This window comes from Schistocerca piceifrons, chromosome 2, assembly GCF_021461385.2.
Source record: "Schistocerca piceifrons isolate TAMUIC-IGC-003096 chromosome 2, iqSchPice1.1, whole genome shotgun sequence".
In the NCBI taxonomy this organism is placed as follows: Eukaryota; Metazoa; Arthropoda; class Insecta; order Orthoptera; family Acrididae; genus Schistocerca; species Schistocerca piceifrons.
Window position 1 is genome coordinate 847,743,046 of NC_060139.1, and position 14,503 is coordinate 847,757,548.

The 14,503-nt window shown below is 41.9% G+C and overlaps 1 protein-coding gene across 1 annotated transcript in view; it reads left to right on the plus strand.

The window, feature by feature from the left end:
- LOC124775925 (trypsin-1-like) overlaps positions 1-13,221 on the plus strand; it is a 50,875-nt gene extending 37,654 nt beyond the window's left edge. The window contains exons 6-7 of the mRNA XM_047250770.1: positions 4,721-4,885; positions 13,036-13,221. Of these exons, the coding sequence (XP_047106726.1) occupies positions 4,721-4,885; positions 13,036-13,221 (351 nt within the window). The remainder of the gene's footprint in view (positions 1-4,720; positions 4,886-13,035) is intronic.
- The last annotated feature ends 1,282 nt before the right edge of the window (positions 13,222-14,503 follow it).

A 14,503-nucleotide genomic window follows, 5' to 3' on the forward strand; every position in this document is an offset into this window, starting at 1 on the left:
CTCCTGCACCGACAACACTTTCGCAATTATGGACAGCTATACAGGCAACATGGGTCAGTATTTCTGCAAGGGATTTCCAACTATTTGTGGTGTTCAAATGGCTCTGAGCACTATGGGACTCAACTGCTGTGGTCATCAGTCCCCTAGAACTTAGAACTACTTAAACCTAACTAACCTAAGGACATCACACACATCCATGCCCGAGGCAGGATTCGAACCTGCGACCGTAGCAGTCGCACGGTTCCGGACTGCGCGCCTAGAACCGCGAGACCACCGCGGCCGGCACTTGTGGTGTCCCTGCCATTCGAGCTGCTGCGCCATGTTGGGCAAAAGGAGATCCGACACGATATTAGGAGGAATCCCATGACTTTTGTCACCTCAGGGTACATCCAAAGTAAAATGTAAGACATATGTTTCATGTAAATGAGGTCATATAAGTACCTCATCTAGCGAATCTATACAAAATTCTTCCCATGCACTCATTATACGAGAATATCTGCCCAGTAGGAACAGCGGCGCGGTTCAGAGAAGAAACCATCGTGTTAAACACTCCCGGTGTTCAACACGTCTCAATGTGATCTGTGACAAATCCATTGTGTGCACCACTTCGAACGTGAATGTGTCCAAAGTCTGCATCCGCAAAGATCTGTCTGTTATCGGATGTATAGATATTTCGTTTCTTATCCAGCGTGCGTTGGATTCTTATTACGCCACTCAATTACAGGTCTCACTAGATCACAGCTTCTAATTTTACAGAACATTCTTCTGTAAGAGAGGTAGCAAAAGTGATCCAGAAAACTGCCATACAAATTCATTGGCGTGTATCTGTTCTGGGGTGAAACATAATGTGGTATTCTGAACAAAAAAACCTACTCAATACCAACCAGTAGGAATTCCTGAAAGAACCGTCATGCGAAACCCAATTCGGTCTCTTATCAACTGGCGTCATGAAAGTCATCGATCGAGGCAGTCAACTACGTGTAGTCTTTCTTGACATCCGAAAGGTATTTTACCCCATAGCTCACCAACGTAGTGCCATCCTGAAGCACAGATCTGGTGGTGTTAGATATGGAGGAGTTTTCCGTGGTTAAGGGGAGGTCCCAAAATTGCACTTAAAGGTTAGATATGAACAGATTGTATAGCATTGTGTAATGCGTACAGTAGAGAAAAAAGTTTGGAGACGATGGCTGTTTTTATCTGTGAGGCAATGGTTTGTGAACATTCCTGAAAAGAAGTGGCCTGTCCGGAGTCCCGACCTGGAACCAATGCAACATCTTGGGAATGAGGTAGCACGTCGAATTCACTCCAGATCCAAGCGTCCAATATCACTACAGAAGCTGGATTCGGTTCTTGATGAAGAATGGGCTGCCATTCCCCACACACATTCAGAAACCTCATTGAAAGTGTCTCCAGCAGAGTTCACACAGTCATAACGGTGAAGGGTGGATACACTCCACATTAATGCCCACAAGTAGGTGCCCAGATATTTTTGATCAGGTATTGCAAATTGATATGGATGATTGTTCCGTTGTTTGAGTACTTACAAATTATATCTACATATTGGAGAGGTTTCTTGTCAAACCTAGTCCACAGCTCGTGGTCTAGTGACTAGTGTTGCTGCCTCTGGACATGGGATCCTGGGTTCGATTCCCGGCTGGTTTGTGATTTTCTCTGCCTGGGGACTGGATGTTTGAGTTGTCCTCATCATTTCATCATCATCATCATCATTTGTGACAGTGGATAGTTTGGATTGTGAAAAAATTGGACTGTGTAAAAATTGGGACTTTGTACGGGCCCTGATGATCGCGCAGTTGAGCGCGCCAGAAACCAAACATCATCATCATCTTGTCATCGCTTGTTATCAGTCTTGTGCGGCAGACAATTACAGGCATCCTGAAGGCAGCAGGCACAATGTGTCATTCTCTTCCTTCGAAAGATGTAATTTCTTCTAATTCAATGAAATTTAATATTTCTAGAAATGAGAGGGAATTTACAAGTTCAAAGTAGTTTGCACAGTATGTAGTATATGTACAGGGTGTACATAAGTAAAGTTACAGTTTCAAAACGAGAATCATTGCTCAGAATGACGTCAAATTTGAGCAACACATTATTGACGGAGGGGGAAGCGTCATTGAAAAAAAACATTTAAGGAAAATCTTACTAACACACAGCGTTTTAAGCGTCTTAGATACGTAAATGGGATCGTCTACAAATGACATATGAATCGCAATACGACAGCTATGGTTTCAATTGCACATTAAACCAAACGTACTGTTCAATGTCCACAACTGCACAAGTTCGGCAGTGAACAGTTGTGCCTCTGCTTAGTTAGCTAACCCCATTCACGACGGCAAGCTCGTACCACATCGGATGGTAGAAATTAGTTTTTAGTTGTCCTGGAGGCAAAAATCACATAAAAAGCAAAATGATATCGGTTTCTAATTGTCTTGAGTCTGACGCAAGACCAGTTCTATACACTGTCCGCAGTTTTGTGCCAGAAGATGGAATAGAAAAACAGTATGTTCCACAACAGATCGGAGTGTCTCGGGGGTCATGTTGAGGATGCGTTACGCAATGCACTCCTGCAGATCGGCTATGTTCGTAATTGTACCATTGAATACATCTTTCAGATAACTGCACAGCCCTAAGTCACACGGATTAGTATCAGGTGAGCTGGGTGGCCATGTTGTAGGGAAAAGGTGACTGAGTGACTAATAATTCTAGCATTTCCGAAATAGCTCTACAGAAGCCGTTTCTCCGGCTAAGCAGTGTGCAGAGGAGCGCCATCTTGCATAAAAATGATCCTATCCACACATCCACGCTCCTGAAGGGTTGGAATGACGGTGCGCAAAGGGCTCTCGTAGCGTTTACCGGTGACGGTGCAGGTAACCGGATCACAGGACTCACTTCCTCGAAAAAATACTTTTCTACGATGAACGATACGCTCAACCCGCACCACACCGTCACCTTTGAAGAATGAAGTGGTGCCGGTTGATACGAGTTCCGATTTTCCGTTGGCCATATTCTGGAATTCTCCGTACTGACATGTCCTTGGAAATGCAAAGGGCTTCGTCGGTCCACAGAATGTCCCGTGGCCATTCACTGTCCTCTTATAAGCAAGCAAGAAATTGCAGAGCGAACATTCGCCTTTCTGGAAGATTAGCACGAAGTAACTACTGAACATAGGCGATTTTGTGTAGATAACAATTTAGTATGCTTCGTAGGATTTTTGCACTGTGCCACAAGTCGTGTGAAACGTTCGGGCGATTCTCCGCGCACTGCATGTTTGAACACCACCACCCGATCCCTCCTGAAAGTGCTGTGGCCACATCTTCGACAGACGTCGGATCACGTGCTGACCTCCCTCTGCCGAAATGCACTTCAAAAGAACCTATCTTTTTGAATTCTATTATCACTTTCTTCTGATCTTTAGCAGACATCGCACCACCTACCCTACCCTTGAGCGTCCGAAACTACTGCAGAGCCACTGACAGAGTCGTCATTCTTGTAAAAGAGCTTCACCAGCACCGAGCGATTCTTCGTGGACGTCATGTTCGGCATCTCGGACGCAAACTGTGGAACCGCCGCTTTTTCCCGTGACGTTCCTCTCTGCGTAAATAATATACTGTTCAAATTTTACGCCATTCTGAACAATGGTTCTCTTTCAACAACCGTTTGAAACTGGAACTGTAATTATTGCTCCTGTAGAATATTCTTTTTATCAAGGCAATGAAGGTGTTATCTCTCCAGCACGACAGCCGTCGTCAACGCAGTCACTCACCAATATACGAGGTTTGGAACTTAAATAGAGGCAAGTAGTTATTCACAACCGATACAAAAGAGTTACATATTTGCACCTGTTCCTGTCCTTCAATGTAGTCACCAGCGTGGTGTGGAGTCCGTTGCCAGCGACGTGGAAGATGTAGTATAGCGTTAGCAGAGCCTGTTCTGTTGATGGTGCGAATGTAGCAATCTACTGCCTGTCGAATCTCTGGAACAATCCTGAAGCGAATGCCACGAAGCCAAAACTGAAACTCCAATCCAATGAAAGGCGTCGTTATGGGCTACCGCGAATGTCGAAAATGCGTCAGAGCGCCAGTATGGTGAAAGTTATGATGCCGGTAATCCTCGTGTAGACTGTGATGGTGTTATCCTAACGCATTACGTTCCTCCACGGCAGACCGTCAATGCGCAGTATTACTGTTCGTTTTTGGAGCATCACCTGCGATCGGCTTTGCGAAACAAGCGGCGACACTTTCTGCGCAACACACCCATCATTTTACACGACAATGCGCGGGAGCATACAGCCCAAGCTGTGGCTGCTCTGTTCGGTCGATGGGACTGGGAAGTACTGTACCATCCATCATACTCCCCGGACATAAGTCCTTGTGACTTTGATTTGATTCCAAAGATGAAGGAACCACTTCGTGGCGTTCGCTTCGGAACTGTTCCAGAGATTCGACAGGCAGTACACCGCTCCATTCGCACCATCAACAGAACAGGCTCTGCTAACGGTATACTACGCCTTCCACATCGCTGGCAACGGGTTCTACACAACGCTGGCGACTACTTTGAAGGACAGTAACAGGTGCAAACATGTAACTCTTTTGTATCGGTTGTGAATAAATAGTAGCTATTATCTAAGTTCCAACCCTCGTATTTGTTTTCCTGACGCACTACTCACGGCGACTTATCCTTCATCGCTCTTTGTGTGTTCCAGGACGAGTATTATGTGTTGCCCGCAATCCTACAAGCCGTAGATCTGCCGCTCATTCTGACGAAGGAGTGCGCTGAAATGTACGTCGATTACGATAACCCAGACAACGAAGTACGAGAGGACAACATCTGCGCTGGACTGGAGGAAGGAGGGAAGGACTCCTGCAACGTGAGTAGCCGGACAGAATATGCTACAAGCTTATCGGACTGTGTCAATAGCGTACGGTTTCTCGGATATAAGCGCACGCACTATGACTCAGATTTAGGTACGGATGGATGATGGACGCTGATGAATGAGACAACCAAGAGTTCTGGTTCGGAATCATAAATGATTAAGGCTCGTCATTATAAAGAAAGGACATAATCTAGATTCTCAAGCTGTATAGACTAGACAGGACCACTGAATAATTTGAGAAACATGTTGTAACACTGTAAAAATGTTTATGTTTATTTATAGACGCAATCACATCTTTATGACACTTATTAAAGAGCACACGTATCCCAGTAATAAGACAGCGCTAGCTTTACATATGCAAGAGGAGGGTCGTAGTATTGGTAACATCGACGAACAGCTTCAAATTCTACATGAAGTTACAAAAAGTAAACGATCAGACAGTTTAGAACAACTGGAGGTTTATGTTACGAGACGCAGAGACCCTGACAAACTCCTCAATGAACAGAATGAATTTGCAACAGACGCATACTTTAACATTTACGACGATCTGTTCATCTGAGCGAATCGTTTTTACTACGTGCGTGCTTCAGCTGAGGATGGAGCCTTCCGGCGGTCGAGTATTGCACTGTCTATTGAGGGCCGCAGCAGATGCAACAACCTCTAAGGCGGAGGAGCGTGCCATCCACCTGCAGCAGAGCACTACACTCGTCGTCCTGCCCGTGTCGTCCCTGCCGTACTAAGGGACAACGCCATAAACAGGCAGTAGCCGGAAATACAGCGCCCTCGGGCGTCAGAAATACACTCTACAAGTGCTACTACTTTTTTATCTATAGCAATGTTTTCTCCTTGTTCTGAAATGTTATTTTACTGATTTAACGATCTGTTCTGTAATCTTAAATTTTATGTACATTTGGCCTAAATAGTAATGGTAAATTTGTATATTTTAGGCTTTTGAAAAATTAAGACCATCTTTTAGAGGACGCTCGCATCTAGCGCAAAGACCGGTGTTTGACAACACATGAACCTGTCTTGAGTGTATGCCGCCTTTAGGTATGAATTATATGTATTTCGCATAAATTCAGTTAGATTACTAATAAGCCTGGTTTTAATATAAATTTTCTTTTCCATTATTTTAGAATCTGAAGATGGTCACTGTATGGCCGAAACCGGTTATGACTGTATCATAAACATGTGATTGCGTCTATAAATAAACAAAAAAAAATTTTACAATATAATCAATCACGCACTCCGTAGACAAAACGTCGTTTTTTCCAAAATGTCGTAACACTTCTGCTGCTAAATACAGCACACAACATACCATGCTTGAATAACGTTCCCTATAGATTGCAAACTCATAGGTGTGTAGGATACGTTCACCCACACTGCACACATACTGAATCGACCCACAGTGTAAGTACATTTTAATGATCAATTTTAGTGTTTCGCAGGGAGCTGTGACAACTTTGCCTTGCTAATCATACAGCGCTGAGCCAAAACATAATGAGCACTGCCCACCACAAGGCTGAATAGGGTGTTGCGGGCAGGTGACGCAGTAAGGAAAGAATGTTAGCGGAAGAGAGACGAACGTGCAACCACTATAACGAAGACGCGGGCCTCAGATGCGGAGATCCAGTGATATAAGCAGTCTGACAAAGGGGACGCTGTTGTGGCACTACGGCTGAAACGAGAATCTCTGAAACTGCGAAGCTGGTCGCCTGTTGGCGTACTACTGTTGTGAGCACCCGTGGAAAGTAGTTGAAGGATGGTGAAATAGCGATGGCTGAGTCCCTTACACGCCGTCACCCTGACGAATGGCTGCAAGAAACATGCACCGCGCCACAGATGCAGGCCGGTGAGGGCAGAATTATGCTGTGGGGTACATGAATTGGGCTTCCATGGGATCTGTGGTGGTATTCGAAGCATCATGACAGCAATGAACTACTTGAACATTATTGCTGATCACCTGTATCGCTTCATGCCTGAAGTCTACCCTTACGGCGATGACATCATCCTTCAAGGATAACTATCTGTGTTGCAAATTCAGAATCGTGCTACAGCGATTTGAGGGGCATTATAGTGAACTCACATTGATGTTTCGGACACATATTGGGCGCCGGCTGCATGCCCGTAAACCAACATCCCGTAATTTACAGGAATTGCTTGACCTGTGGGTAGACATCTGGTGCCCTATACTTCTGGAATTCATGCCAAGCAGAGTCTCTGTTGTACTCTTGTACTGTTTGAAAAGTGGAACAACACGCTATTAAACAAGTGGTCACAATGTTTTGGCTCATCGGTGTGTAGCGTTATCAACAAAACATGTGGCATGTATAGGAAAGTAAGGGTTACATCTTTCGTATGAACGAAACAGAATTTGCTTCATAAGTAAATGACATGCTTAATGGAAGATATTGTTACAATAGAAATATCCGTTTCCACAAAAGTCCGAATTTAAAAGTAGGAATGTTTTACACTGTCGCCGTGACTGGTCATTTCCGAAAGCGTTACCCGATTGCAAAGGTTTGCAGCTGCTGACACAGATGTGTTAGTTTGCTCCAAGTCGTCTTTATTTTACCAATTGAGTACTAGTGACACAAAAGACCCAAAAACGTGTGCACGGACTGTACTTTTAGCTTGCGTAGTGTTCTTATTCTGTTTTAATTGTAATCACATTTTCATGTTGACCTACTCCACAGTTTATACCAATCACTTAAACAGTAACAACTAAATCATTTTGCCAAGTTCCTGTAAAATGTACGTGAATTTTACCTAACTCATCGTTACGTCGGTCGTTACCATTCCGTTTAATATATCTGATATCAGATCCATTAAGAGAAAATGAAACAAAGACGCTTCCTGTATTGCTATTCCTATGTACGGTGGTAGAGCCAGAATGACTTTGATAGCGAGATGTTTGTTACATACGTTCTGTCCACGGTGAAACAGGATTATCATAACACAGTATAAAAAAGAAATGTGTTCAATATTCGTTCATTTATACTTCATCATGGTCTTAGTTTCGACACCTTGTTGAAGAAAATTTTACCGGTATCAATAGATTGTTCGGTGACGTGTATTCCGATATATTGTAGGCTACTTACATAATAGAATTAGCTTCTTAAACTGATTCTGAACAGCTACAATCACAAAAAACATGCCACAATTTGACGTTATTCCCATCCAGTGTTGATGGTGTACGTATGGATTGATTACTTCCCAAATAATTGTTTGGCATGCAGGTTTAGGCAAGTGACATACCCTTCGTGTTCGTTCCTGTTTGTACAGCGACGCCCAGGGATGCGCGCGACAACACAGCACGCATGGTACTCTAACAGCTGTGTAATATACAGGGTAGGCCATAAGTCAGCTGTGAAAAATGCGTTCGATGCAGTAATACTAAACAAATGAAAACATAAATTTGTTGTAAACACAGAATTACATGAAGAGTTCAGTGAAACTCCAAAAGATGCTCAAGCTGGTTTACGTGCTGTTCTAAGCAATCATTGCATCTTTTCAACAACATTTACAAATTTTGTCACGAATCTTCCAAGACTGTATGTTCTCAAATTCTAACTGAATCTGTTCTTTCAAATGCTCAATACCACCAAATTTGACGGAATAAATGTCAATTTGTAGTATACCTCAGATAGAAAATTCCATGGGTGTTATATCTAATGATCGTGATGACCATTCAATAATACCTCCTCCGCTAATCCACTCCTCAAAATATCCGTACTAATATTATAAATGTGAAAGTTACTGTCTATTAAATCTTCACGACTAGCCCATTCAACCAATTTCTATTAAATTTTGCACGGAGATAGCTTGAAACCTGAGGAAGAAAATAGGCTGGTTTAGAAAGTTTGTAATACAGGATATTTATTGATTAGAAGAATATTACGTGAATTAGGAAAGAAACGTTTATTCTCTGAAAAATCTGTTTACTCTTTGACTTTTGATCTTTATCATATCTATGAAAATGCTTTTGTTGGTTAATATGTGTTACGTGATACGATTCAAAGTAATGAATACAATGCTTACACAATGTTCAAAGTGTTTAACCAATATGCCCACATTACTTGTTACTTTCCAATTTTAACTACACTTCTTGATTCATATCTAGATAATTTAGAGTATTGTTATAAAAATAAGGCCCGATTAGTGCACTGTGGAAAATCCCTGCTTAAACGCTCAAACAAGGTGATTTTAACTCTTTCTTTTATTGTAACTCCAGTCTAGAATACAATGTTTATTTGTAATCACGTTATTAATTTCGGGCAGTAATGACCATCTTCAGACCTGAGTAGAAACGTATTGTACATATCACACCATTAAATGTGATGTTTCAGTCATAATCAATAGCCATTTTGGCCTCCCCAAACAAATAAAATTATAGTATGTAAAGAGCAACACTAAAGCGTACATACTGCACATAAAGAGAGACACAGTTTTTCAGCCACAGTTGTTTCTGTTCACTCTGCCATTCACCTTAAAAGTCGCTTCATCGCTCCAAAGATTGCTTATGTAAGACTTGGGGTCAGATGTTTGTCCGACTGCGTATAACTCGCAGAATTCCTTATGCCAGTTTGGGTTATCTTTTAGTCCATGAAGTAAAAAAGTAGTCCTTATTTCAGCTTTTCTGGAGCCTTCGTATGCTTGTTCTTGCTATGCTTTATTCCTTGAACACTTTCCTTTGAATTTCAGTCGGTGATTGCACAAAACATTACGTAACAAGGTCAACATTCTCTCCTTTAGTAACATACTTTGGCCTTCCCAAATGGGGTAGCTCCATTACCCTTCCAGTCTCTTCAAATAGTAGATTTAACTTTCGATTACCTTTTCGAGATGGAAATTGGATGTTTGCAAAACGTTCCACAAATAAGTCACGAACATCACCGTAATTACAGTCATGTTTCCATAATGTCTGCAAAACAAATACACGCAGTTCTGTAGTTAACTTTCAATTCATTGTTTCTCAAACAGCAACAAACAACATAACCTCAAACTGCCAGTATTCAACTGACGTATGGGTACTACACACTAGCCAAAGACACAACAGACTAACCACAATGCTAGGCAAAATAAAGTCTAAGGATTACGAGTGACAACTGACTTGCGGCCTACGCGGTAAATAACTCTGTGCACAGCCGTGAATCAGATGAAATATTCTCTTTGCCTACTCGTATTCTTATGAACCGATTATTTTCTAGGAATTTTTTCGTACGTAAGTTGGAAGAGAGAAAAAAAATTCCCGTTCATTCACTTGTATTTACGCACAGCCGAGTCCTTAAACATCGTGTCACACACTGCCACCCAGGGAAAGAACTCCTGCTACACAATTTCGTAATGCAGGTGTTCGTATAGATTGATTTCTTTTCGAAGAACTACTTGGCCTGCAGGTTTGAACAGGAAAAGTGTTCACGGGCGCGCGTGTGTGTCTACGTCTGTGTGTGTGTGTGTGTGTGTGTGTGTGTGTGTGTGTGTGCGTGCGTGTGTGTGTGTGTTGGTAGGGGGGGGGGGGGGGGGTTATTCTCAAGATCCTTCACTCACACTCTCTCTCTCTCTCTCTCTCCTCTCTCTCTCTCTCTCTCTCCATATATTGGCAGGCATAGGCCGATCTTTGAAAAATCAAGAGGCATATAAACTGAGAGATATAGCTGATAATGTTGCTGCAATACAACTGCATTTCTGCCAAATGTACAACCAGCATGTTACATTGTCACAACACAAATTCAGCTTTGTTCCACTCAATGGATTGTGGAGACTTTTACTTTCTCCTCACAGTACAAAAGCTGCGTCTGTTCTACATTTGTAAACAGTATATGTTTCATTTTTACACTAAAATTACAGTTCTGCCATATTTACGGTGAACATATGATGGAAATATTTTCTAATTCATCGTAATACAGCTGCATCTCTTCTAAATCAACAAACTGCGTCCTACATTTTCATAACACAACTTCAGCTCTAGGTATTACGTTAACAGTTAATATCTTAATGGGGTTCTTTTTTTACAAATCGTTCACTTGCAGACGGCCGAATAGTTGTCAGACGAAATGTAGTGGCAAGAAGTCGATGTCATCTGGCTGTAGCCAGTGACATATCATTTAAAACGGGAAAATGTCGGGAACTGTATTTAATTTACGTAAATGCGTATAATACAATTTCAGCCGAAGTAAATAGTTTCAATCTCTTTAGGAAACTTGTAATACTCACATCTTCTCCTGTTATGATGATAATACATTATCTAGCTACAAAAACATCGAGGGAGGTACAGATCCTTGACTGACCCACCCATTCCCCTGGCTTGCCATCCGCAGAGCATTTCAAGGATTCGATGGTAAGAAGTAGGCTGTCAGTCCAAAAAGTTTCGAGACAGGATTAATTAAAAGTGGAGAAAAGTTAATATGGTGCCTTTAATCGTCTCCCTCTCATGACGCACGAAACGCTCGTACAACCACATTAAGCTGTTATAAAAATCGTTCTTTCAGATGTTGTACTCATGTGTTATATTCGCACCTTTTTCGGTGTTGGCGAACCATCAGAGATCCATTTTGCACGACGGAATTGCCTCTCTGATGCCTTTACCTTTCCTGAAACCGAACTGATCGTCATCTAACACGTCCTCAATTTTCTTTTCCATTCTTCTGTCTGTTATTCCTGTCAGCAACTTGGATGCATAAACTGTTAAGCTTATTGTGCGGTAATTCTCGCACTTGTCGGCTCTTGCAACTCTTCAGAGATGTGTGGATAATGTTTTTTTTCCGAAAGTCTATGGTATATTGCCAGACTTATACATTCTACACACCAACATAAAAAGTCGTTTTGCTGCCATTTCCCCCAATGGCTTTATAAATTCCGATGGAATGTTACCAGTCCCTTCTGCCTTATTTGATCGTAAGTTTTCCAAAGCTCTTTTCAATTCTGATTTCAATATTCGATGCCCTATTTTATGTATATTAACCCCTGCTTCTTTTCTTATCACGTCATTAGACAACACACTTCAAATCTGATCATTGCACCATAGTGGAGGACATCAAACAGAATAACCCTCTCAGAGGCCTAGAACAAAGTCGCTATGACTATATCGACTAAGGGTGCGGATTTGAACTTTTCCTTCGGAGGAGAGGTGGTGTGGTGCCACTTCATGGATTGCCGTTTTGTTTCCGGTTCGAAATGATGAAGACATGTATCTGAGGCGATGTTCGAAAATAAATTGTCACGATCAGCCGCGCAACAGGCAAGCACTTCCGTACAGAAGGCCCTTCGTTGCTCTTTATGGTCTTCTGTTAGGCTTTGTGGAACCCAGCGGGCACAAACATTAAGAGTACTCCGGCAGGTGGACGACTGTGTCAGCACTACCAACAGAGATGTCCAGCTGAGCAGCAAGGTGTTTGATTGGGACCCGTGGATCGCCTCGAATGACTGTCCACTAGTTCCAACATTGCAGAAGTCACTGCCGTGTGCGGCAGGTCTGCACGCAGAACATTGGGCAGGTTTGCGTGACCGCGTTGAGACGATGGCAGACCTCTCCCAACAACTCACCGTGCTTTTCTTCACTGCCAGGTGTCCGTAGTCATTCTGAAAGCGCCTATGAATATCTTTGAAGGTTGCGAGTAGACCGCCACCAATCGAAAGTTCGTGAATTTGTAGGGGCTGAAGCGGGAATATTCCACGATGTCCCGCAGTAACTTCTGCTCTTTTTCAAGCGAAACTGACCGAGAAAAAAATGTGTGGCATTACTCATTAAACGCCGCTCGCAATTTGATAAATATTGGGGTGGTGCTTCACGATATAATATTGTCCACTTTCGTCACCGTAAATTAGTAACAAATGGTTCAAATGGCAAATGGCTCTGAGCACTATGGGACTTAACTCCTGAAGTCATCAGTCCCCTAGAACTACTTAAACCTAACTAACCTAAGGACGTCACACACCATCCATGCCCGAGGCAGGATTCGAACCTGCGACCGTCGCGGTCACACGGTTCCAGACTGAAGCGCCTAAATTAATAACAAATATTAACTGAATGTACATGTGGATGTACTGTTAGGTATGGAACAGGTGAATTCCTAGTGCTAAGATGATCAGTGAGGAATAGAGAAACTGTGTTCCAAGTGGTGAACTGGTGTACTCTGCTGCAGGGAGACAGCGGAGGGCCGATGGCTTGTGGCGGTCTGCTGACGGGTCTGGTGTCCTGGGGTCACGACATATGTGGCATCCCCGGCTACCCTGGGGTCTACACTAGCGTCCCCTACTACGCTGACTGGATCGCCGACACGATCGCTGCCAGCTACGCCGAGTTATCTCTCAAGAGGCTGCAACCGTAGCTGCCTACAGCATTCACCATTCACATTTCATTCCAAGCTAATACACATATTGCTCCAATTTTCTTGCTAACCTTATAACTTTACAATATTCAAACTGTCCATCCATAATAAAGTACTGTTAATGAAATATACATGAATCCAGTTTTTATTGTTTAAATGTCTGTTTTCTGTTTCTTATCATTTTATCCACATGAGGACCGTCTAAAAAGCCCAAATCTCACCTTACTGTTTTTCCTCCACTTCCTTCCTCGCATTCGTTCTTTCCGCATATTATCTCTTTTTCCTTCTCCTGGAAATGACTGATATTTTAACTAAAACTTCTAAACATAGTTTTATTTCGTTTTACATCTTCTACTGTAACTATTTCAGTTTTCATGTCTTGGATCCACCAGAAACATTTTTTACAGTTTAAAAATGTTTGACAGTTTGTTTATAGACTTTACAGGCCTACATCACCATTTCCAAAAGACTACATTGATATTCCGTAAAACAACAGGAGCAGTACAATTCAAAAAATAATATTTGCGGTAGGTAATCAAGAAGATTATCTGAAAATTGAAATGAGAAAATAATACTGTTCAAAGAATAATGAGTAGGGTCTCATGAACAGCCTAAAGATATCTCTCTTAATAATAACGGTAATAAAAACTAATAAGAACGAAAAACCAAATACAATAGACATGACAAGAGAATCCAACAAAGATATTATATTTAACTTTTCGTAACTGGGATTCACAGTCATGTAATTTTTTTTAAGACATCATGTTTACGCCAGTGGCTGTTAAACTATTTATTTCCATATCCATCTTTTTGATTTGCAGCTCCTCGTAGGCCGTGTTTGCAGTTAAAATTTTTTTTTTTTGAGGTCCACCAGTTACACAAAACACCGTTTTTCTCAGTACTCAAACATGTTTCGGTACCACTGTGCATCATCAGTGGGTTTTCGTTTTTATTTATTCTGCAACGTGAATATTTTTGTTACATGATTATAAAGTTATGTGCATTTTTAGTTCTAACAACAGATCGTTTCTTTTTGTAAATACCTTTACATTTGGTGAGCATGAATTTTCTGGACCACTTTTGTGTTAATTATTACAGGTAGCTTTCTCATCAACATCGTTTGGTTGCAGATGACAAGCCACCTGTAATAATTAACACAAAAGTGGTCCAGAAAATTAATGCTCACCAAATGTAAAGGTATTTACAAAAAGAAACGATCTGTTGATTGAACTAAAAGTGCACATAATTTTATAATCATGTAACAAAAATGTTCACATTGCAG